Raw genomic sequence first — 26339 nt, 5'->3', positions numbered from 1 at the left:
CATAATCAACAAAGGGGCCGTCCAACAGCCAACAATGCCAAAGTCCCAAGAAGGACCAAATGGCCAGAAAACGCACTCCACAGCCAGAACAACCGGCCTAAGAATGCCCAGAATCAACCCTACTCAGGAATCACTGAGGAGGGGATGCCGCAGATCCCAGAGATTCAGCCGAGTCCCACAAACAAGAGGAGGCCCCAGCCAGCACACACAAGGTGTTCAGAGCCCGCAGGGCAGCGCTGGTCGAGGCGAACATGTTGAGCCCCCAAGAGTCCAGCCAGCGGGCCTCTCGGGACGGCAGAGTCAACAGTGGTGGTAGGGAGGGAAAAGCAGTCCCCAAAAGAGGAATGGAGGCCGAGGGGTGGAGGGAAAGGCACACCGGGTCACGCAGGGCCGGGAGATGCCAGTGCAGAAGATGCTGAGGCACCGGGTCCCCTGAGGCAGGACGCCTCCAAGCCCCTTTCAAGGAAGAAAGGAGGGAACATTCAAAGGGGAGCAGAATCTCCCTCCCACCAGAGCCCTGGTGGAAGACCTTGTGGTACACAAATGATGATCCGTAGTCCAGGTGTAGTTGTAGACAACTCTTTATTGGCAGGATAGGTAGGTGGCAAGATAGCAGGAGATAAGTAAGTAGAAAGAAACCCCACTAGGAGCGAGCTACCAGCTGCTTCAGCCTCAGATGACTAACTGACAATCTAGCTCCAGAAAGGCACTCAAACATTCTATGATGTCACAGGACATTCTGATGAAGTGGTAGAGAGGGAAGAGACATAGAAGTCATTTACCACATACCTCCAATAGATAGTCAGCTGGAAAATGAGCCACCGGGTCACCCATACGCAGGATGCCCACAGCCGTGGACACCGCGTGAGCGAATGCCGCACCCGCCTCTGTAGGGCCCAGCAGCGGGGAACGCAGCTCCTACGTGGGCGACGGCTGCAAACTAAGGCGGCCGAGGCCAAGCGAGGAGGGCAAGGGCCAGACCTGGAACTCAAAAGGAGCCGACGAATGAGGGACCTGCCGCTCTTCCGATGAACACCTCTGCCTCAGGAAGGGCAGAGAACCGCCTTTCGACACCGGTGAAAAAGATACCACATGGCGACCCGTCTCCGGGGAGGATGACACCAATATACAGGCTGCCTCCGGAGAAGAGGGAGCATCGGAAGACAAATCCGCGGCATGACCCTTGCGTGGAGTTCGCTGCCTGAGGCGGAGTGCCGGCACCATCTGGCGACGCCGGACAAGGTTCCCTCCAGTCGCCCCGCACCGAGGTAGCCATCCACATGGGTGAACGAGATGGCCCTGGGGAGTGACACAAAGCCCTCCGCCATCCACGGCCAAGAATGCGTAGATCGCTCGGAAACCCATGAGGCGGTACCAGGGATGATTCCACCTCCAACTCGCTCCCCGTCGAGGCGGCCGCCTACAGGGAAGGACGAGAGGGGCCGGGAGAGGGGCGGGGGGTCTTCACCCGGCCTCGACCCGGCCGAGGAGGGTTCACCGACTCCTGTGGCTCTGCAAGGTCCAGCTGCAGCCGGAGCCGAGCTGCATCACCTCAGGTTTAGACAGGACCACCCTGTCACGGGACCCAGATGGGCTTGGGAATGCGACCCGAGCCCCGGCGACCTCCCGTGACACCACAGCGTCTCCTGCAGGAGTTTGCGGTGAGGCAGAGACGTCGTGGCCTGAAGGAGGTGCCCCAGAGGAGCCGCATCACAACAGCACCACAGCCTCCAGGCCTGGATCCGAACCAGTCGGCGCCTGGGCCGAAGCCGCTGGCACGGAGGGCCCTGCGCAAGGCGGAACGCATACTTTTAACACGCATACCTTTACAACGCATTTTTTACAACGCAACATCCATTACAACGCATTCCATTACAACAAATTTTTAAAACTACCTTTACAACGCATTCCATTACAACGCATACTATCTTTACAATGCATACCATTACAACACATACCATTACATTGCATGTATGATAAGTATTGGATAGTGTAGGGGGTAAAAATTACTATTCTAACTCCAGGGGGTGCAACAGTAGGGTAAGTGTTGGATAGTGTAGGGGTAAAAATTACTATTCTAACTCCAGGGGGTGCAACAGTAGGGTAAGTGTTGGAGCGTTTCCTGCGGGTTTTAGATCCAGACTGTGGCCTCCGGACTTTCCGCCTCCTCAATCAGATAAGGGCCTTGCAAAAAATTTGGGGGTTTGGTTCGAGGAAAATTTGACTTTTGCGACATGTCAAAAAACTTACAGGGACTTGTTTTGGCATACTTAAAACCCTGCGAAAATTCCTCCCCCTTCTGCCTGCGGAGGCCAAAGAAACAGTAGTCCGGGCATTGATCCTTTCTCGGTTGGATTATTCCAACGCGCTTTTAGTTGGATGTCCAGGCTATCTGATAAAAAGGCTACAGGTAGTCCAAAACGCGGCTGCCCGGCTCCTTCTGGGTCTCTCTTCCAGTCAGAGTGTGCGGGTCCATCTCCGCCACCTTCATTGGCTCCCAGTTGAGGCCCGTTTGAAATTCAAAATGCTGGCTATTGTCCAACGGGCCTTGTATGGATTGGGCCCACTCTATCTGCAGAAGCGCTTTGCTTTCTTTATCCCTTCTAGGATTCTGCTGTCTTCGGGCTAACTCCTCATCCAGAACCCGCGCTTTTTGCGCCAGAGGTTAGGTGGCTGCTCCTTCACGCGTAAAGCAGGCCTTGCCTGGAATGAGCTTCTTCTTGCTCTCAGGAGGGTTTCTGATCTGGCTGTCTTCAAAAAGAACTTAAAAACACTATTGTTCTGAGCCCATTCTTTTAGAGGCTCTTCCTGCTTAGCTGGTTGGTGGGGGTTTCAGGGTAGCAGTGCCGGGACACTCTGAGTAGCTGTGCGTTTTAGAAATGCAGTATAACATAAAATGCAGTATAACATAGTGTAAGGGTACTATGCTTTGTGATGGTATGTGTTGTAATGGTATGCGTTGTAATGACTGCGTTGTAGTGGTATGCGTTGTAGTGTCATGCTCTGTAATGGTTGTGTTGTAATGGCATGCGATGTAATGGATGTTGCGTTGTAAAAGTTTTGTTGTAATGGTAGTGCGTTGTAAAAGTTGCGTTGTAAAGGTTGTTTCCCCGCAAGGCGAGGGGTCTGCCGACGCCCCAGGAGGGGGAGACGCCAGCGAGGCCTGCAAAGCCGCCGCATATGTCTCCATCTGGACTCTCGACGCCCCAACACCGGGAAACGGTGAATAGGACGACACGTGGGCTGCATCACCCGCAGAGAGTCCATGCCCCCGATAGGCCGGAACCCAGCCCCCGGGGACAAACTGCTACACTTACCCATTGGGGAGTGACGCTCACGTGACATCGGAGAAGGGCGAGGACGACGACCACGGCCGAACCTGAAGCCGTCCGCCGAAGCCGACCGAGGGGAGGACGTCGATCTGGAGAGACGCGCCATGAGAAGTTTCATGCGGCGCTCCCGCCGCGACTTTGGCTTCAACTGTTGACAGGCCTCGCAGTCGGTGGTGCAGTGATCCTCCCCCACAAACCACATAGAAATGAGGTGCGGGTCCATCACCGACATAAGACGCCCACAAAATACACACGTTTTGAAGCCCGAAGGCATTCGCACACCGTTTAACCAAAGAAATGGAGAAAAAAGGGCCCAAAACAGGCCTGTAGCAAGAACCGGGTCCGCGTTGAAAGCGGAAAAGGAAAAAACTGACGTAGGAGAGCCGGGGCAGGTCTTATGTGACCTCGCTGACGTCACGTGTGCAGACAATGCCTGGGCGGAGTCGGTGATGTCGCCCCGCCCCTGGTGCGCAGGAATGCTGTGACAAAAAAGTTTACGGATCCAGTCTCATGCTTGGGAATAATTCTACGTGAAGGAATCGGTGACTAGTAGTCTCTATCAGATATAGGGTCCACAACCCCACCCCACCCTGTTTGTCGTAGTACTACATGGCGGTGGCGTTGTCTGTGAACACCTGCACTACTCTCCCCTTGACAGAGGGAAGGAATGCCACCAGTACAAGTCAGATCGGCCGGAGCTCCAGAAGGTTGATATGGAGCCTGGATTCTGTCTGAGACCAGAGGCCTCTGATCTCCGCCTCGCCGATGTGGCCGCCCCATCCCAGGAGGGCGCATCCGGTTGGGGAAGGGAGAGCGATCTGCCATTGACCCAATGCTGGTTTGTGAGCCACCACTGTAGCTGCAGTGCAGTGCCCACCGAGATCTAGAAGTAATCGGACAGGTTCCCCTGATGCTGCACCCACTGGAACTTCAGGTCCCACTGCAGACATGCCATCTGGCATGAACAACCAGCAGGATGCAGGAGTCCATGCGGCCCAGCAGCCTCAAGGTCATCCTGACCAAAACCTAGGATAGAGGCTGAAAGATCGGAATCAGAGCCTGAATATCCTGGACTCATCATTCAGGGAGGAAAGACCCGAAAATGTGTCGTATCCAGAACCGCTCCAATGAAGAGGAGCTTCTGAGAGGGAATCCAATGCGACTTCGGCACATTGGTAGAGAGCCCCAGCAAATGCAGGAGGTCGGCCGTAGTCTGGAGGTGGGAAACAACAGTCCGGGGTGAGCCCGCCTTTAACAGCCAGTCGTCGAGATAGGGGTAGACTGGAACCCCCGATCTGCGCAGATGAGCTGCGACCACTGCCATCACTTTCGTGAACACCCGAGGCGCGCTGGTAAGGCAAAAAGGGGAACACAGTAAAATGAAAGTGTTTGTGGCCGACTGAACATGGCAGGTAACGCCGGTGGGCCGGCAGGACAGGAATATGGAAATATGTGTCCTGCAAGTCCAACACTACCATCCAGTCTCCAGGGTCGAGGGCAGACAAGAGGGCAGACAAGACCTGAGCCAGAGTTAACATCTTGAACTTCTCCTTCCGGAGGAAGCGATTGATGTCCCGGAGGTCCAAGATAGGACGCAGGCCCTTGTCCTTCTTGGGCACCAGAAAGTAGTGGGAGTAACAACTGCGTCCTACTTCTGGGGCAGGAACGCACTCGATGGCCAACTTGGCCAAGAGGACTGACTTCCTGTTGAAGAAGTGCCAAGTGATCCCCGACATGCAGTGGTACTGGGCTTGCATGGTTGGAGGGGTAATCTCGAAGGAGAGGGTGTAGCCCCTGCGGACTATTTGTAAAACCCACCAGTCCGAAGTGATGGTGCACTAGTGGGGAAAGTGATGTTGAATCCTGGTGTTTGATGGGCCTAAAAGAACGGACTAGGAAGGTTTGGAGGCAGTGGTGGCCAGAGTGGAGATGGCCTGACCCACCCACTAGCCCCCTGAACCACCTCAATGGGTCCCACATCCACGGCTGCGCTGAGACTGTTGCTGTGCAGGCCTGTGGCTCTGAAGCGAGCATGTCCGGGCGCCCCTTCCGTGGCCACGAAAGGAGCGAAAAGCAGAAGGCGGAGAAGGGCGCATGGCCGAATGCCCGGATGCCCTTGGTGGTGACAGGTTGCGCTATATAAGTATGCCACAATACAATACAATACAATGGCCCAGGAACTTTGCAATAGCCTGCGAGTCTTTAAAGCGGTCCAACGCTTTGTTCCCGAAAAGGCGAATGCCATCAAAGGGCATGTCCAACAGAGTGTTCTGGACATCCCCAGAAAAACTAGTTGTCCTCAGCAGGCGTGGCGGAGGAGCGACACTGTCGTGGAAATCACCCTGCCAGCGAATTGTGTACTTGGCTGCATTCCTCCCTTCAGCAATAGCTTGAGAGGGCACTGTCCGGGCCTCCTCCGGACATTAAGGCAGCACGCGTGCCACCTTATCCCACACAGAGTGGGAATAATGGCCCAAGAGGCATGCGGTCCGAAACCGGGGGTGACGTCGCTCGACGTCGGAGGTGGTGCTGGTGGGGTCAATGTTAGTGGAGGTGTCACAAGGTCAACCGGCGTCGACCCGGATCCACGGCTGAATCCAAGGGGGCCATGGGGTGCCGGAGCCAACAGCGATGTCGGCGCGGGAGCTGCTAACAGTAAAGGGCTAGGCCCCCACGGGGCCCGAAGGCGCACCCAAGGGGCCCGATGGCCCAAAGAGGGGAGCCATGGCTGACAGAAATTCCTTCAGCTGGGCCTCAGTCATCGACAGACCCAGGAAGGGCTAGTAGGCCGACGGCGACTGCATAGGCTCCGCCAGAGCCGCAGGGGAGGCACCACCCACACCCTCAGCCGCGTCGCGCAAGGGGAAGTCAGAGAGCAATGGCGCTTCTTCGACTTCTTGTGATGCTTCGTCTTACCTGACCCCGAGTGCGAAGACTTCAATCCGGACGCTCGATAATGATGGCTCCGCGACCAGTCCCTCAACCTCCCATGGGACTGGACCCTTGAGCGGCACTGAACCGACTGCAGGACTTCAAGCAACTTTCAGGACCGCTCCTGCAAAGTCTTCAGTGTCATGGCCCGGCAGTCGGGCACGGCTTGGGGTCGTGGTCATGCCTCAGGCAGTAGAGACACATGCGGTGCGGGCCTGGCTCCGACATCATGCGATGACAGTCCCCGCAGGACTTGAAACCGGGCATCCCTATGGCACCAGGAGTCTATCAATTCGAAAAATAGAGACAAAAAAGCCTTGAAAAACTCAATTAGAAAGTGACTGGGGGTACCGCTCTCTCCGGATCTCCGCTTGCTGGCGCGGAAAAGGAAAGAATGGACGTCAGCGTGCGAGCGCGGCGTCTAAAAAGCTGCCGCGACATCATCTCGGTGACCACGACGCCAACGATGGACGCGGAGCCGCATGACGCCACCTTCTGATGAGCAGGGGTACAACGAACAAAAACTTTCTGGATCCAGTCTGACGCCTGGGGGTAATTCTAAGGTAAGGAATCGATCACTAATGGGTTTCTTTCAGATTACCATTTTTAACCAAATTATTCAGACAAGAGGTCAGAGAAGGCTGCTCGCGCCATACCACATTCTTCATGGTGGGTCAACTTTTTGTGGCATAGATAATCATACCTTTTCTGGGCAGCATGCCAAATGAAGTACACGATAGCCCTACGTGGAAAAACAGCCACTTTGCCATGCGTCTGATCTTGAGTCATCAGAGTGGAGCCTGACACAGCAGAAACCAAAGAAACAGTGGCAGTTTTTTTTCAGGCAGGAATAAGATACCAAAAGAGGTGACAACGTGCCACATTGGTGGCACTAGAGAATGTAAAGGGAGACCAGAGCAGTCAACATCAGAAGCCAGCTGTTGCAGATGAAATATTTTACAGTAGCCTTTCCCGTGGTATCATACCTGTTAACAAATGTGTGCAACATGGCATCCTAAAAAGGCTTAACTTCTTCTGAGGTACCTGCAGGAGGAAATGTATCTGTGGCTGAACCATCTTTTAGAAAGACGAATTAGAGAGACCCACTCTAGCTGTTTTCCTTTGTATGCTGTGTAATAAGATGAGAATAAGTATGTATGTCTGTTATGATTGCTATGCAGATAACATTGTGGTGATCTGGGAGAAGGCTCTGCCAAGAGCCATAAACAATCTGTCATCACAGTTCTGAAATACCTCATGGTGCACAAGGGCAAAGGGTTCACAGGAGATAACTTTATGCATTGTACCTAGCCACTGCAGACACTAAGAATGATGATCTGTGCTCAACATCTGGCATTTACATCTTAATGAATTGTAACAGACAGATCTTGACAAGGTAAGAAAACTCAGCAAGCTTCAGATACATAGAGGTGTCTGATGTGCAGAAAAGAAGGTAATGAAGTACTGCTTTGTTGGGTGTGATGATGATGTTGCCTTTTGTATGAGGTGCTTGAGATGTAATAGCACCATCTACAACAAATAAACATAACCCCCCCGTGATACAAAAGATCAGCAACTGCATCCATAATTGACAATTAACCCATTTGCAGCAAACCTCATCTGTTTCTTCATGCAATGGTGCCTGGGATTGTGTCAGCTCCAAAAGCCACCACACATGTGTGGTGGAACACCAAAAACCAATGCCAGAGAGGGAATTAATCTGCTTCTTAATCACTTTCAAGAGGAAAGTGTCAACACCAACATTCTGCCGGATCTCGTAGATCTAAAAATCTCACGGAGAAGCGGATCTGAATATTTATCAGACCCCAATATTTCATGCGCAGCCAATATGCGCTATCATGAAAAACACCATAGCCTATTATGGGCATTGTTTAAGAGCTAGTTCCTTTGAGAATGTACTACTTGGTAATGCATATTATATATGAAAACATAAAATAAAAAGTTGCAAAATTAAAAGGAGCAGATGCGTTATTCATAAAATTTGAATACAGAATTACTGAAAATCTTCCGATACAGTTTTTCAGGATTGGGAAGATTTCCAATAATCCGCTCATCTAGAATGTAACCTATAACTGAAACCAGTCACTGAAGTCAAAATATCCTTGCCTGTGGACAGTTAATAAATTGCTCTCACTTGCCAACAATTTGGTGATTGGGTACACATGTTTAAAACGCAAAACTATGAATAATTCTAACGGAACAACCTATTCACAGAACAGGAGGGTCCTTTAATCGATATGCCGAAAATGAGATGTGCATAAAAATTAATACTTTGAAGTGCTAGGGAAAACAATATTATGGAAGAATATTCTGCATAAAGTGCCCATTCTGTATTTATTTTTTGGCTAGGAAAGAGTTTTAGTTTCCTGCAATGTTGTGGGATACAGGAAAAGCATGTGCTTACCTCTATATTTGTTATCACCATTTCTCTAAATACGGACGCAATGGTGCAATCTTCTGACTGACATTTGACTCGAAAGTTACCATATTCCATTACATCTGGTGGATCTGGCCAGTACTGGTGGCACTTTGTCTGTAAAATAAATCGCCATTTTAGACGTGTAAAATACTTAATCATGAAATTAGACCATAAAAACAGACAATGTGCTATAAATTGTTAGAATAATGTATAATGGTTATGGTCCCTTCAGTATATTAAAAATGCACGTTATCTGTTTAACAACTATGTTCTTCAGTTCTGGAAGGTCACTGGCCCACAGTTCTTGGGTTTGTTCTCTGATCTGCGCCCTACCCGTTCCTTATTCCTTGCTCTATCAATTTATCTCCTGGTTCAACTATTGTCTTTTACCACATCCAGTACTCCCTACTGCTCCATAAAAAAGTTTCATGGTCTGCTCCAGCTCCTACACCTTATTCCTGCAGCAGCTTTATATCAACGACTCCATCTTCTGTCGCGTACAAAATATATTGCTACAGCAGCCCGAGCCTTAATAGGATCTTTCAATCACTGTACCTACAGACTACACAGTCAGCCACTCACCTTGATAGATTCTGACACATTTTAGACAGCCCTACCATAGCACAACGCTAGGGTCCACCTGGGTATCCTCACAAAGGGTCCCAAGGGTCAGCAATAAGGCACTACTTTTTATATCTGCTCGGGCTTACAACCGATGTCTTCAATGTAAGGGAACACCATGCAAAACAATCAAGACCACCCTTATTGGTTTACAAGGCTTACTTTAGTAATCCCGTATGTTCTATTTGTGGTAGTGTGGGCGAGCAGCTAAGGCTTATCGGGGGGGAGTCTTAAGCATGGGTTGCACACACAGCCAATAAATGGTGCACACACTCAAGAAACAAATCAAACATATATTTCTAAAAAATAACAGATTTTTATATACTTTTAGACACCAAGATCATCGGAATCAGGTAAGTACTTTCGGAGTTATGGTTCTTACGAAAACACAGTGAAATGCAAAAAAATTATGGTTTTGGCGGTATGATGAGCCCCAAATGCTGGAATGTTATCCTATGGAAGAAAAAATATAGTCTGCATACATATACTTAAAAGCGGATGCAGAAGGTGCCCCTTAGGACCGAAAGTGCTTGGGGACGGGGACGGGGGGGGGGGGAGGGGGGGGACCAAGTTTCAAAGAACCACCAGCAGTTTGGGTTTACCTGCCTGTGTCTAGTTGCAGAGGTGCTGGTCGCGATGGTAGCCTTGAGTACTACACAGTTTGTAACATAAAGGCTGCAAGTGGAGACTTGGAGGGGGGGGCAGCTTGTGAGGCTCTCTGGAGCAAGGGGAAACAGTTGATTTTCGTGAACCCGGGCTGTGGGGCTCGGGTGCAGAGGTGCTTGGCCGGCTGGCCACTTGAGTTGAAGGCTCCTACGGTTCTCAGTCTTGACCTGCAGAGGGGAAGAAAACAGACAGCAAAGCCACTCTTGGTGTGAGCCTAGTCGCTCCTGACATTCCTCAGTGGGCAGGTTGGTTTTGGCAGCAGTGGTGTCCGGAATGGACCCTCAAAAAGCCTTGGTTGCTGCATGTGCTCTTGTCCAGGATATTAGTGCAGGGAGACTCCTGGGAGGTCTAGTGTCTCGAAACTAACTGGGGAGACGGGGCTGACCTATTGGAACCACAGTGACCTCCTCCTGGCAATATGCTCCCTCTGTGGTCCTAATGCCAGTAAAATGAAGTACCAGAAAAGTGCAGTTGGTGCCTGCAGATACAGGAGGATAGGGGGCTGGCTCCTCCACTCCAAGGGTGATAAGTGGTTGTTGATGCGCAGGACAGTCCTCCAAGGGTTTGGGGAAGATGTTCAGCCCCACAACTTTCGAGGTTACCAGCAGCCAAACAGAATTTGCAACCAATTCCAGAGTAAGGTCCTCTGCTCTTGTGGTGTGAACTCTTGTTCGTCCTTCGTTCCCAGGTAGACGATCTAAAGCTCTGGTGTGGGGGGGGGGGGTAAATATTTAGGGGCATTTTGGGGAGTGTAGGGCAGTAGCCAATAGACTACGTATCCCTGGGGTGTCATTACCCACTACGTGACCACTTCCTGCAAGGCAAGAGCATAATCTTGACCTAGAGTTACTAGTTTCACCAAAACCAAGATGGTGAAACCCTTCTCAACTGTCCACTTCAGGTGGCTCGCCATAGGGGTGTGCCTAGCCTAACTGGGGTGGCATGGAAAGCAAAAGAACAATGGACTTAACCCAGATCTCTTGACTGGAGGTGAATGTATGATTTATTCAGAATTCAGTCTCATCATTTATTTGCGTAGCATTTTTCACTCAAAGTGGGATGGGTATGCCCAGACGTGGGTCCCTTGCTCACTGTGCCACTAGATTCAAGATAGCCTGACTGATGAAGGGTAATGCCCAGAAACCAGTCCCAGCATGCTTGTTTCTGGTCCAGGGAGGACCTGGCTTGGCAGTTCATTCTGGACTGTTCCCATGAGGCACAGGGTCCAGACTGATTTGCATATGGCTGGGTCAAAACTGGGGTGGCATGGTGAGCAAAAGAACAATGGATTTAACCCAGAGCTTGACTGGGGGTAAATGTATGATTTAGTCAGCATTCCATCCATCATTTGTTTGCATAGCAGTAGCCTGTAAGTGTGGCACACCTTCTGACCATCTAATTGTCCACCTGCTCTGGTGCCAAATGGACCTCAGGGCAGAAAGTGGCGTTCCCCATGTCTGGGGGAAGCCATGGTTGCATATCAAAGGTGATAAGAGGCTTTGAAGCCTCTGGCTTTCAGATGCTAATCTGCTAGCCAACCTGCTGGAGGAGGTGTGATCACCATCTGCTGGACGAGCATTATTTGTGGCCCCAAAGAGCACAGGCTCTCACCTGCATGGGGTCAGAAACTTATCTGTGGGGGCAGGCTGTAAGATACCAGTCAGCCTGCACACTCTGTGACTAGTAGGCTTTCACAGGGCACCACTCAGGTGCCCTATGGGTGCATGTCATATTAAATCCGATGCTGGCATCAGTACGGATTTAATAAGACAAGATGTTGGATATCAAACATCAGTATCTTCAGTGAAGTCATTATGTAGTTAGGTAACTCGCAATGACGACTCGCAATGATGAGTGCCCAGTACATACCTTAAGATAGCTTCCTGATCTCTTGCACTGCTTAGCAATGGAACTGGGCATTACAAGTATGCATCTACTCATGCAGAGGTGTCCTCACATGTAATATAATGCACCCTGCCTTAGGCTCTAAGGTCTGCTGTAGGGGTGACTTACATGTAATAAATGAAGTACAGGGGCATGGCACACAGTGAGTGAGTGTGCCATGTCGTGTTTTCAGAATGGTTTGCACCATTTCACAGATCCTGCAATGGCAGTCTGCATGCAGATTGTGTGTGGGTCCCTTAAGGTGCCTTATATGCTGCGCCCCTTAGGGAACCTCTTAAGTACCTATGCTCTGTGTACCAGAGGTACGGTTTACTAGGGAGTTACAGGGGTGCTAAAGTCCTTGCCAATTGGACTACAAATGAACATTTGTCTTGTTTTTAGGGAAAGAGCACTGGCACTTGGTTAGCACTACCAATCAACATCAGTTCCAGTGAGTAAAAAGTGGGGGTGACAATGTCAAAAAGTGGTACTTTTCTACAGATGAGAGCGAGTCAAGCTAGTTTTCTAATCTAGCAGTGATCCCAGCAATCATTGACATCCCTCAAATTAGATCAAGTATGCCATAAACCAGTAAGTGGATACATCACCAACGCAACTCCTGCAACTCATGCATGGCCAGAGTAATCAAGGCAAAGTATCTAAATATTTTTGGAAAATACCAGTTTCATGCAAAGAAAACACTAGGGCTGAATGGCGTTTCTCAATGGCCTGAACAACCAGTGTAAGAACACATTTAGTAACAGTACTGACAAGTTAAAGACTGAGTACAACCACTGATCCGATCAGGAAAATGAGCTGCACTTTGCCTTGTTGCATCACATATAGTATAAGAGTCCAGAAAGTATAATACAATATTAAAATAAAGCGATAATTTTGAGCAGCTAAGCTAAAAACTCTAATGTCTAAGAGCTGTGCCAAATCATTCCTAATAAAGTAAAGCCGGTCTTCCCATGATTTATTCCACATAAACTTTAATTTATTACTAAAATTATCAAAAACCGAACAGATAATTAGCTTTAACTAACACAACGCTGTTTCCATTATTTATTGTCAAAGTCTGAAAAGTTACTGTTACTAAGCAACAAGCCTACTAGAGTATGTGTATCCTTTAAAAGAAAGCAACAATGCCTTAGCAGCTGGACTAAGCGGACAAAAGAGACAGAAATCCATCACAAAAATATTCTTTATTACTGTCTTTAGTTTTTCCGTAGCAGGCTGCATCACTAGATTTAGTCACTTACCATTGGACCAGAGTGCATTCAATTCTCAGTCCTCCATATACAATCAATACTGTGTTTAAATGTGAATCGCACACAAGGTAAATATTGTCTTTGTGAGAAGACACAATACAACCCTGCCCACATTAAATCAAGTAGAGCTACAGCTTTTTTCTTTTTGATAAATATGTTTTAGATCATCTATGATTAAATCAAATCAAATTCACTTTATTCGGTTTCTTTTTAAGACTTAAAAACCATAAAAGCGTAGCATACAAATACAGAATGTAAACATTTAAAATCTTTAGTTTAAAAAAAAGAACCATCCATTGTATTATAAATAATTGTCACGTGTTTCCAAAGCAACGGTCTAGTCATTTCATCTGAACAAATTCATAATTTACAGAACTGCTTTATACCAAATAGACAAGTCTTTTTTTAATATAGTATTACATTTTTCCGTGATTTGATAAGTTTTTAAAAATAATGCTATATTTTTTGCATAACAATCCTTCTCCAATAATTGGAGTGCCAAGTAAGCCGCGTGACATTGCCTCAGACCCCACATTTTCAAAATTGGGATGATCCATCTTTTTCTATATACCCCATAATATTTACAAAATAACACGATGTGTATTGTTGATTGGGCTGCAACCCCATCACATGGGCATGGTCCTAAGTTTCTTGACCAATCGTTTGTTTCAGGGAATGACACTAAATCACAAAAGCAATTCTCAGTCCTCCATATACAATCAATACTGTGTTTAAATGTGAATCGCACACAAGGTAAATATTGTCTTTGTGAGAAGACACAATACAACCCTGTCCACATAAAATCAAGTAGAGCTACAGATTTTTTCTATTTGGTAAATATAGTTTAGATCATCTATGATTAAAAAAAGAAGCATGGAGCCAATAAGTGCACTTACCACTGGTGTGGAGAACTAGGGCCCTGAAAGGGAAAACCCCTGTTCCAAGAATCTGTTCGCAGAGTGGGGAGGATGGGTGGGTCGAAACGCAATCTACGACTTGGTAGAGTCTCTACCAGATAAGGGATTACCAAAGGTAAGTCATTTGTCTATCTGATAGAGACTTCTAGCTGCAGATCCCTTGCCTAGAATAGATACCCAAGCAATACCTCACTGGAGGTGGGCCTGCAGACCAATTTCACAAGAGGTAGTCCTGCAGGACTGAACGGGTAAAAAGCCCATCTCTACGTACCTGACTGTCCAGACAGTAATGTTTGGTGGACGTGCGCAATGGGGCCCATGTTGCTGCCTGGCAGATATCCAGGACCAAAACTCTGAGTTAATGAAGGCTGCAGCTTTAGCTCTGGTGGAATGAGCATGCAAGCCCCTAGGGGGCTGCTTCTTGGCCAATGAGTACCATATTTTGATGTAGAGAATGACAATCAGTATATGGTCCACTTCTGCACAGCTTGTTCTTTCCTTGCTCCGACATACCCCATAAAGTGTTAGCCACTCACCTGAACTGCTTTTATGCAGTCAAGATACAACACCAATGCTCTTTTGGATCCAGCGGAGCGTAAAAAGTATGCAGAGTGACTGTTTAGCCAACATGAAATGGAGTGACCACTTTCTGAAGAAAGGAAGCTCTTGTACAAAGTACCAGTTTGTCTGGATAGATGTTAAGATAAGGAGGCTTGGATAACAATGCCTGAAGCGAGGAGGAGCTTCGCCGGCGACCAAGATGGCCGCGTGAGCTCGGAGCTCCGAAGACCTCCCGATCCTCCGCAATAATCCTGCGACCCATCCTGTCCCACGATTGTGGGAATCGTTTGCTAAGCCGGTCCTGATGCGGCACCCGCTTTCGGAATGAAAATCTGACATTCCTGGACTCAGTTAGCTCGACGGACCCCGGAGGCTCCGCCCGCGTCACTGGCGACCGTAGAAGGGTACAGCGGTGTCTCCATATGGTACCTCCCTGCCTACACTTCGTCTTCCCGATGGGTGCTTCTGATCCTTGAGCGCCTTGCTGCGCGGCCTCAACACTGGACTTTGGCGATATCGTCGTGTGCATTGTGCGTATTACGCTAGACTTTTTCACCCCCGGTGTCCGCCCGTCCCATGAGTGCCAACATGGCGGGCAAAGGTGGCCCGGACACAGGCAAGTCCCAGCGGATCAACAGGAAACCATCCCAGTCCCAGTCCACCATTCCGGAGCGATTCTCCCAGTCTAAGGGATCACCGGTACTGGCGGGTCGTACTAAAGACTCGAGAAGGGACGAATCACCGGACGACTCCGAGTTAACGCTTCGGGACGTCATGGGAGCGATAACGGGGGTGAAGACGGAGATGCACGCTCTCCGCGAGGAACTGTCCAGCAAGGTAGACTCCCTGAAGATTGAGTTAAACCTCATCAGGACCGACCTCGGGAAAACTAATGACCGGGTGAAATCGCTGGATCTCAAGACTTCTAGCCTGGTCACTGATGTGTCCGATATCCAGATGGAGGTGCGCGACCTGAAAATGGCGAATGGATTGCTGGCGCGTCGACTGGACGAGTTCGAGGGTCGCGCGCGGCGCCAGAACGTACGCATCACCGGAGTACCGGAGAAGGCCGAGGAGGACTTGACTGAGCTCTTTGTGGAGGATCTAGTGGTTAAGAACTTGGCACCGGGGGGCCTGAGTAAATTCTTCTCGGTGGAAAGGGCCCACAGGATCCCGGGTGGGCCGCCGAAATCGGGCGCCTCCCCTCGCCCCATCATCGCGAGGCTGTTCAACTATAGGGACAGAGACGCTATCCTGCAGGCATCGAGGACCGCAGGCCCTCTCCGCTTCCAGAACTCTGATGTGAACTTCTTCCCAGATTTCACCCAAGCTGTCCAGAAAAAGCGCCAGAGCTTTACGGGGGTGAAACGGAGACTGAGGGAAATGGGCCTGCGTTACTCTATGCTCTATCCTGCCAAACTCCGCATCGAGCGTGACCACCGGACCTTCTTCTTTGACTTCCCAGATGAGGTGGGACACTGGCTTGATACCCTGCCCCAGGAACGACATGAACCGGCTGACCAGACGGAGGAGACCACCGGAGGCGCGGAAGCACAGGAATAATTGTTTGGTTCCTTGACTTTCCGAGAGCGGGGTTGCCGTAAGGGGCATCGGCTTTGGACATTGCTGCTGTTGGTTTGACTTGTTTTGTAATTAATATGGGGGATGACGGGGGGGGATGGGATGCCTCCTTTCTCCTCTGTGGGCTTCTTGTAGATTAGTTAAGGGGCGACAGGCACACTGCTAGTTGGGGTGGATCATAGTCTAATGCAGGGGTGCAGGGTGGTGGGCAGTTGGGGCGTGTTTTTTCCACTTCTTTCCTTGTTTTACTCTTTGTTCTGGCTGAGGAACTATTGGACTGATATGTTCTTGTTGTGGGCGCCATTGTGGGTGGGGGGAGGGGGGCGGAGTGTCCTTGATGATGGGGGGTAAATCTCTTAATTTGTTGAGCTGGAATGTGAACGGGTTGGGGGACCGCATTAAGAGGGGTGTCGTGTTGCAGATGTTCAAGCGCTGCTCGCCTGATGTGGTTTTTCTACAAGAGACCCACCTGGTGGGTCATGCCTGTAAAGCATTGAATAGACATGGATACAAAATGGTGGCACATTCGGGGTTCTCCTCGGGTTCCAGAGGGGTGGGAGTCATGGTGCACACGTCCCTCCCGTTGGAGGTGGAGTCTGTCCTTGCTGATGAGAGAGGCAGATACGTGGCTGCTGTGGGCAAATGGGAGGGCCGCACGCTAGTTTTGGTTTCAGTTTATGTTCCCCCGGGGCTGCAGGAGACTACTTTCAGGGACCTGGGTGGCGCCATTTTAGGTCTCCCCGAGGGATTGCTGCTTGTGGGTGGCGATTTCAACTCTGTAGTCTCGGGGGACTTGGACCGCTTCCCATCCAGGGATCTCCGCCCTTCCCATCCTGGCTGCCTGATTTTCTGAGTTCTATGGGGATGGTTGATTGCTGGCGATTGTTACACCCCACCCAGCGGCAGTACACTTTCCTCTCGGGTGCCCACGGTAGCCTCTCTAGAATAGACTATGTCCTCACCCCGGCTGCCCAGGCGCAGTCTGTGTCCACCGCGCGTCTCTTAGCTAGGGGCATTTCGGATCATTCCCCAGTTTGGGTCTCCTTTGACTTCCAGGTACCCGCGTCCTCGCGAGTGGCTCCCATTAACCCATGGTACTTCCGCGATCCGAAGACCAGGGCACTCCTGACTAAAGCTATGGATCGGTACTTTGCCGAGAATACTAGCTCCGTTGATTCCGCCGTCTCCCTTTGGGAGGCCTTTAAAACGGTGCTTCGTGGCGAGGCCTTCTCCCTGATTGCGGAGGCCCGCCGTCGACGGGATGAGGACGTGGTGCGGCTGGAGTCTGATCTCGCTGACCTGAGTTCCCAACTGGCGCTGGGCCCGTCTCCCGACCTACTTCACGCTCTCTCCCTCAAACAGTCCGAACTACGGGCGACCGCCACTGACGCGGCGAAAGCCTTGAGCAGGGAACAGCAGGGCAGGATATATGACTCGGGAGACAAGGCGGGCAAGCTCTTGGCGTGGCTGGATAAACGGGAACTGGCGTCCCGGGTGGTCCCAGAGCTGGTGGGTGAGGATGGCTTGTCCCAGACGGACCCGGCGGCTATAGTTGGGACCTTCGCTGAATACTTCGAAGGGGTATATACTTCCGCGAATCCCCTCCCAGAGTCTGCTTCGGCCTCCTTTCTGGAGGACGTCGAACTTCCCTACCTTTCAGATCTCGAGCGAGATGACATGGATCGGGACCTGTCTGTGGATGAGGTAGCCTTGGCGATCCGTTCGTTACGCTCTGGCAAAGCACCGGGACCCAACGGCATCCCGGTTGAGCTTTATAAACTCAAGGCCGATGCGCTTGCTGCACCCTTGTTAAATATGTTCCTTGAAGCCCGCGAGACGGGAGAACTTCCCCTCGACCAACGACTCGCCACCATTGTGGTGATCCACAAGGAGGGAAAACCGCGTGATTTATGCCGGTCCTATAGACCCATCTCACTCCTGAATGCCGAACCCAAGATCCTGGCCAAACTGTTGGCCAACCGGCTAGTGGGAGTGATCTCGGATCTGGTTCACCCGGACCAATCTGGCTTCATACCGCATCGGAACACGGCACTCAACTTGAGACGGCTTCACGCGGTCATGGCACGTGCTCCTTTGCTTCGTGAACCCGCAGTTCTCGCCTCTCTTGATGCCACTATGGCTTTCGACTCGCTGGAGTGGAACTACCTATGGGCTGTCCTAGCCAAATTGGGGTTTGGACCCGCTTACATCGGCTGGGTCCGGCTGCTATACTCCGCTCCGCTGGCTAACGTGGCCGTCAATGGTCGACTGTCGGCCTCCTTTGCGTTGCACAGAGGCACCAGGCAAGGTTGCCCGCTCTCGCCGCTCCTGTTCGCCCTGGCACTGGAACCCCTGGCGGCTTGGATCAGGACACACCCTGATGTCTCCGGGATAACGTGGTCCCCTGGCTTTGAGGACCGAGTGTCGCTTTACGCGGACGACATCCTCTTGTATCTCACCTCTCCCTGCCGCTCGCTCATTGTAGTTTTTGACCTGCTGGGGACCTTCGGGGCCCATTCTGGCTTGGTGATCAACTGGTCTAAATCCTCTTTGTACACGTTGTGTGGAAACACTCCGCGCCTCCCCCGTGGGTGCTCAATACAGATAGCCCAGCAGGGCTTTCGGTACCTGGGCATTTACGTGTCGCGAGATCCCCGAGCCCGATACTCACACAACCTACTACCACCACTGGCGCGGTTGCGCAGGGACGTCGAGGGCTGGAAGAAGCTACCGATCTCCCTAATGGGCAGAGCTGCGTTGTTCAAAATGATGGCGCTGCCTCGCTTCCTTTACGCTCTGCAGAACACCCAGGATCCAGTCCCAGCTAAATACTTTGGAGAGATCGAATCCTTGCAGCGAGCGCTGTTGTGGGATGGTAGACCACGAATCTCGTTGATCAAGCTGACCATACCGTGCTACGATGGGGGTATCGCCCTGCCGGATGTGCGGCGCTATTATTGGGCGTCCCAGCTCGCGGCCATCAATCACGGCCTCTATGGCCCGGCGGCCAGTCCGGCCTACGCCATGGATCGGTGGCTCGTGCAAGACGGGAACTATTATAGAGCATTATACTCCAGGTCTTTGGACCGGAAACTGACGGGCCCCACGAAAACGATGGTGCATATATGGCGCTCGGTCACTGCCACCCTGGGCTGGAAAGATAGGGTTACCATGGCCACCCCACTGTATGACTCAGATATGCTGGGAAAGCTGTGGAATACTAAGGGCTTCGACAGGTGGGACACCATTGGAATATCTAAGGTTGGGGACATGATGGCAAGGGGGAGGATCAAGTCGTTTGAAGTACTACAGTCTGAGTTCCAGCTGGCGGCAACGGAATACTTCCGACACGCCCAGCTTAGCCATGCCCTCTCCCCCCACATATCGGGAGAGGATGCGATCCCTGAATCATCACCCCTCGAGGATCGGGTGCTGGACGGTCACATGCCGGACAGCGCTATCTCCCTGACGTACAAAAAGCTCATTAATGTGAGAGTGGATTTGCTTGAGCGATTGAGACTGCACTGGGTGAATGATGGTATAGAGGTGGATGACGAGGAGTGGCAATCAGCTGTCTCCTCCCCTAGGGAGGTGGCCATATCAGCACGACTCCGCCTTGTTCAGTTGAAGATACTACACAGGGTGTATGTAACCGGCCCCAGACTCCTACATATGGGACTCTCAACGGACGGCCTGTGTCGGCGGGGATGTGGTATGCTTGCTACCTTCCTGCACATCATATGGGAATGTCCTGAAGTTGCCCGGTATTGGACACGAGTGCATGAGGTGATGGAAGAAGTGACTGGAGTGGCCCTACCGGCTGAGGCCCGGCGATGCCTCCTCAATATTTGGTGCCCGAATGATTACAGTGTTGCCCAGACCCGGTGGGTCACCCTGGGCAACATGGTGGCCAAGAGGGACATCGCCCAGAAATGGGGTGCGCCTGCTCCTCCCTCGCTCAGCTTGTGGGAAACCAATATGGACTGGTGCATGCTGCGTGAGAAGACGGTGTATGTGGCCAGGGGCAAGCCTAGAATGTGGAGGTCTGTGTGGGGAGCTTGGAACTCCTATAGAGGCGATATTTGCGACCCCCCTGTGGAGATTGACTCTGATGTCCAGCTTTCCCCGTAGAGCCCCTTACCCGCAGTTCCAGTTAGGTTATCCTGGTGTGCTACCCCCCACGCGCCTCACTGTTATCGCTGTTATTGCGTGCTGTCTTGGGTGTACGGCCCTCGACCCCCTCCCGCTACGCAAGCCCACTGCTTCTGTACCGTCCTCAGCCTACCTTTTTCCTCTTTGACTTTCTTTCGTGCCTAGTGCACACCTTCTTCTCCTAGCCTTTTTTGAGGCTTTCTTATTCTTTGGTTTATTTAATAATAAGTTCAATGTTATTGAAAAATTAAACCTGATTGCTTCTGCGTACAGTATTGTACACAACCTTATTTGCTACCTCGATGCTGCCTGGCCTCCGGGATGTATGGCTGAATAGCGGTGTACTTTTTCTACAAATAAAGGTTTTCCAAAAAAAAAAAAAAAAAAAAAAAACAATGCCTGAAGCTCACTGATACTCTGGGAAGATGTGACTGCTACCAGGAAGGCCATTTGATGGTAAGGAACCTGAGTGGACAATTGTGCAGAAGCTCAAAGGTAGTACACATAGGCAAGGTGAGGACGAGATTGAGAACGCACTGGGACATAACATATGGAGTGAGAAAGAACATATGTTGCTAACCTTTAAATCTACAATAGGGTGCTGGAAAAGAGAAGGGTGGTCAGGCAACTGAAGAAAAGAAGACATTGCAGATAGATATCCTTTAAAGCTCTTCTCGGCAAGAGAAAGGACAAACAGGAGCAGCTGAGAAAGAGGGACAGAAAAGGGATCAATGTGTCTTGGAACACCATGCCACAAATCTAGCCCAGCAGCAGGAGTAAATGTGTTGGTAGAGGGACACCTGGCTGCCAAGATAACAGTACAGACTTCGAAGGGAGAAGGTTGAAAGCTATCAACTGTCACAGCTCAAGCTCTACACAAGAAGGCGAAGCGTTGACAGGTTCGGGTGGATAACCCTGCCCTTCTCCTGCGACAGAAGATCCTCCCGAAGGAACAGCCTGATCGATGGACTGATGGCCATGCTAAACAGTTCGGGATACCTGACTCTCGGTGCTCAGTCTGGAGCCACAAGGATGACTTGGGCCCGGTCGTTCCTGATATTCTTGAGAACTCTGGACAGGAGTGATCTGGTCGGAAAGACATACAGGAGCCCTCAGCTCCAATCAAGAGGAAAAGGGTCTCCGAGTAAGAGGCACCTTGGAAACTTGGAAACCCAGTGCACAGAATTGCTGTCAATGCGCATTCTCTTCAGTGGCGAACACATCTAACCAAGGCTCTCTCCATTGCTGAAATAGACCTTGCACCACCTCCGGATGACGATGCAATTAGTGATCCGTTAGGCTACCTCGGCTGAGTTTGTCCACTCTGGGGTTCAGAGAACCCGTTAGATGTTGAACCACCAGGAATATGCCCTGCTGTTCCAGCCATGTCCAGACATGCAGGGCCCCTTCAAAAGGGTCCTTGAACATACCCCACCATGCTTCCAGCACCACATGGTGGTGGTGTTGTCCTTGAACACCTGTACTAGTCTTCCTTAAATGGAGGGTAGCAAGGCTTTCAGTGCCAATCGAATCACTCGCAGCTCCAACTGGTCTCTGGTAGAATCATGACCGCATCTACCTGAGGCCTCCGATTGCCACCTCTCCCAGATGGCCACCTCAGCACAGGAGTGAAATTGAAATTTGAAATGAAATTGAAATTATTTATTTATTGTTCAGTTAGTTAAAACCATAACAATATCCCAAATTCTAATTTTAAAAGATCCACTTCGCATAAAAGTTACATATCTTTAAAAACATCAAATCTTAAAAGTTATAGGATTGTAAAATACATTTCATGTTTAATCATTACTCAGATTTAACTTTCAGTTCTTGTTCGTGAATGCGTAAAAATGTAATCAATTTACAGTTCATTTGAGGGTCAGTGGAGTCTAGGCCACTTATGATAGCAGTCCTGCACGACTTTATACCTCTATCCTGAAATGCTCGCCGTAATATTGTGGTTCGTGCTGGTTGCAATGTCTTGCAGTGACATACAAGATGAATCAAATCTTCCTTTTAATAACCACAATGCCTGCAATTTTCATTTTCCATTAGTTTCAAATGAGGGGCATCCGCAAGAGTTGGGAATTGTCCGAAACTTAATGTTATTAATTTCCTCTTTACAAAAATGAAATAAGTGGAGTCCAAGTAGGCCGCTTGTTTCAAGGTTTTATAAGTACTGATCAACGTCCATGAATGGCTTCTTGTACGAAAAAGGTCTTTATCAGCCAGTAAGGAGTGGAACCTTGCAGCCTTATTTATTGTTAATTTGAATGCTTGGTAAGACATTTGTTTACTCCACAGCTCCCTTGTGCATGTAGTCGTTAAGGAGTGTTCCAAATTTTTATATGCTGGCGAGTGTTTATCTTGTTCCATTTCCAGCCACAAGGATTCGTTAAGGCCGTTTTTTTCTACATTTTGTTTTATTTTATACCATACTTTAATATATGTGTAAAGCCTGCCCAATGTTTCGTTCACTAGCCCAAACTCCAAGCGCATCTCTGCTGCTGAGGCAGTCTTCGGGAGTTGAAGAACCTTTTTGTAAATGCGCGTTATTAGATTGTTTAGGGTTTCTGCATCATTTCCATGCATTGCAGCACTGGCGTATGTTAATGTTGGCAGACCTTTAGCTAAGATTATCGTTAATAGTGGTTTCAGGGATGGACCCTCCAGTTTCTTTGCAAGTGTTTTGAGGGCGAATATTAGAGCCCCTTCTCGCTGTCTCATGTATTTTTTCTGATCACAAAACAAAAGTTTATCATCAATGAAAAATGCCAAATATTAATAGCATGACACTTTCTCCAGCAAATTACCCTTTAATCTAATATGTTGAATAGAGGCTGTTCGATTTGTAATAAGCATTATTTTGGTTTTAGAGAAATTTAATCCCAGATTATTTGCCGACAGAAATTCATAGAGTTTGTTTAATAATCTTGTCAAGCCTACCTAAATCAAGCTTAAGAGAACAATATCATCTGCGTAGGCAAGGGGCGATAATTGAAGTTTTCCTAATTTTGGTGAGTGTGAATTAATTCCATCTAGCTGCGTTGAGAGGTCTGAGATAAATAAATTAAAAAGGTGCTGAGCTAGTACGCACCCCTGCTTTAAACCCATGTAGGTGTATACTTTCCTTGATAGTCTAGCTCCATTTCCAAGTTTCATGCGTACCCAGGTATCTGTATAGACTAGAAGTAGACCTTTCAATATTCTGTCTGGTATGCCCCAGGATTTTAGTGTGGACCACATGAGTTTCCGATCGACAATGTCGAAGGCAGCTTTTAGATCAATTAACCTTATGACATGGGGGTCCCCCTGCAAGGGTTGAATAGGGACGTTAGCTACTGGGTAGGGTTTTATGTCCCCGTGCACACACCGTATGTTCACTATTTCTCGGGCAGGTACTGGGACAAAGCTACATGTTGGGATTGTATTACCGACAGCCAGAGTCTAGGAGGGCGTGTATAGAGGACCCGTTTACCCTTACACTTACACGGAATGAGTTGCCCATTTCCGCGGAGTAGAGCACCGCTTTGGGGAGGTATCCCACCTCCATGGGTTCGTCTTGTTGCTTTCTGCGAGGACACAGTCTGGCAATGTGTCCCCAATTGCCACATTCGAAACATTGAGGTCTCGTAGGTCCAAGGGGCTCTGGCCTCCAGGTGCGAGGCCAGGGAGGATCTATGGCACGAGTAAGACGCTTTTCGGGTTTTGGAGCAGGCCTCGTGGATCTATCAAGGTCCCAATTGGGGGCTTTTGGCTGAGACCTGGAAAAGGTGGCGGCAATGTCTATAGCCTGTGATGTTGTTAACTTGTGGTGTTGATGTAGCCACCGTTGCGTGGCATATGGCAGGGCTCTAGGTATTGCTCCAAATATATACGATCCATTATCTCCTCCTTGGAGCTGTTGTTGGGGGTAAGCCATTTGTCGGCGGCCATCTTTAGGCGCACAAAGAGCGTTTTGGGGTTTTCCCCAGGGTACCCCTTTCTTTCCCGAATCTTAGTCTATAGGCTTCTGCGTCTAAGCCTAAATGGTCCAGTATTATCTTCTTCACCTTGGGGTAGGGGGTGTCTCACGTGGGGTTTGCCACCTGGTAGGCCGCTTGAGCTTCTCCTAAGAGGAGCGGGGCCAAGAAGAAGGGCCATTTGCTAACGGGCCACCCACAGGCACGGGCCACCCTTTCAAAATTGAGTAGAGAGGAGTCAGGATCCTCTCCTGGATAGTATTTCTGAAGGGAGACATCCGCAGAGCCATGGGGTATAATCTGTTCTTCGCTGGTTCCTCGGCTGGGGGACTCCACCCAAGGTTGTGTGGGGGGGTGGGTCAGTGGCCCGGGCTGTTAGGGCCTTCTTCAGTATTTCTCCATCCGCTTGAGCAGAGTTCAACTGTTGCTCTACAACCCACTCTAGGCGTTCCTGTCCTTTTATTGATTGTTGGACGACCGTCTCCATCTCTTCTATACAGATGGCTGCATTGCCCGCATTCTCCACCACTGTAACGGGCGCGGGAGAAATAGGCAGTAGGCGTGTCTTAGTTAGAGAGGGCTTTATTGAAGCGAACGGATAGTCATTACAGGTTTTTCTTAAATGGGTTGCCCGTCGTGGGGATCTGCTTCGGCTGGTCCTGCAGGTCTTTGTCTTGGTGGCCTCGCTCCTCCTACTCCAGTCGGGGCTCCTCCGGGACAGGGTATCGTCCTGGTCCGTGGTGCCTCTCGGTAGGGAAAACAAACAAGGAGAAGTGTCAGGGGGTTTGTCCAGGATATTTACAGGTGCTAGGGGAAGGGGAGTGAGGAAGTAACCCGTGTGATACACTCGGGCGTTCGTAGGGTGAAGGGTGTATGTGCTCGGGGATAAGGGTATACCGGGACGAGGGGAACCAGATAACGCTGTCGACCCGCCCTTTCTCCCAAGCCAACCCGCAAATCTGCCCCGTACCTGTGTAAGCCACACTCCTCCCCCGGGTGTGTGGCAGGGCGGCTCGCGGGGACGTTGGCCTCCGGGCGTATTCTCCGTCACCGGTACCGCTTCTCTTCTCGACTCCACTTCCTCCGTTCTTCTTCCAATCTCCTCTTCCTTTGATCGTGTTCTCCTTCCTATGCTCCGCTCCTCTTCTACCTCGACTTTCCAAACACTCCGGGTGAACAAGCACACCTGGTCTCTCTCTGCTTCCGTATTTGACGTCGGAGCTACTTCCAGTAGCCACGCCCACTCCTCTTGAGACTGTGAGTTAAAGGGCCAGGTGTCTTGACACTGTATTCCGCTGATAGTAGCTCGTTCTGTGAAAGGCAGAGAAGAGGGTGGGGGTTTTGTAAGTTCCCCGGCAGGGCCTTGAAACCCCTGTTCTGTGGGGAGAGCGGCCCCCCTCTGTTACACTAGTTAAACAAGTAGATAACCAAACTAAAACATTCGGATTGGATTGTGTAGAGGACCCCTCCATACATGAGGATGCATTACATCTCAGCAGAGAGATTACGGATTGAAGCAAGAACTTTGCCAAAGCGCCCTGGATGATGAAATCGTAAGGACCTGGAACTGATCAAGTCCATCCCCGCAGGTGTGAAGGGCTGTGAGGAACCTAGAGTCAACTAGGAAATGCAGATGTGCCCGCTAGTCCAGCATGGCTAACTAGATTGGGTCGCCATGAGAGTAGTAGGTGCCCAGGGGTGTAGAGTCTCCAGGGTATGTGCCGTCCCCTCCTCCGGCATTGGATGTAAGAATGCTGCATGGAACTGCATCGAGGTCCACAACTGAACACCAAACTAGTAGGCACAATGACCTCCTTTTCTTAGTCACCACCCTTCATAGGGTGTCAGATTGTTGGGCTTCTTTGCCACCAGCACTCTACAATACTATACACCACTTCACTCCACTCTGACAATCTATTCTACAACACTCTAGTCCACTCGTCATTCCACTCTACAGTACTGCAACCTACTATGCACCACTTCACTCTATCCCACTGCACACTACACCACTCTACTCCGTG

The 26339-nt window shown here is 50.1% G+C and overlaps 1 protein-coding gene across 8 annotated transcripts in view; it reads right to left on the bottom strand.

The window, feature by feature from the left end:
* The window catches only part of PTPN3 (protein tyrosine phosphatase non-receptor type 3), a 1864164-nt gene that overhangs the window by 154552 nt on the left and 1683273 nt on the right, over positions 1-26339 (bottom strand). For all 8 annotated transcript variants that reach the window (XM_086965368.1, XM_086965363.1, XM_086965366.1 and 5 more), the window contains one exon: positions 8689-8817. In XM_086965368.1, the coding sequence (XP_086821494.1) occupies positions 8689-8817 (129 nt within the window). The remainder of the gene's footprint in view (positions 1-8688; positions 8818-26339) is intronic.

This window comes from Lissotriton vulgaris, chromosome 4_1 (genome assembly GCF_964263255.1).
Source record: "Lissotriton vulgaris chromosome 4_1, aLisVul1.2, whole genome shotgun sequence".
NCBI classification, from domain to species: domain Eukaryota; kingdom Metazoa; phylum Chordata; class Amphibia; order Caudata; family Salamandridae; genus Lissotriton; species Lissotriton vulgaris.
The sequence above is the reverse complement of the archived record's forward strand: the minus strand, read 5'-3'. Positions and strand labels throughout refer to the sequence as shown.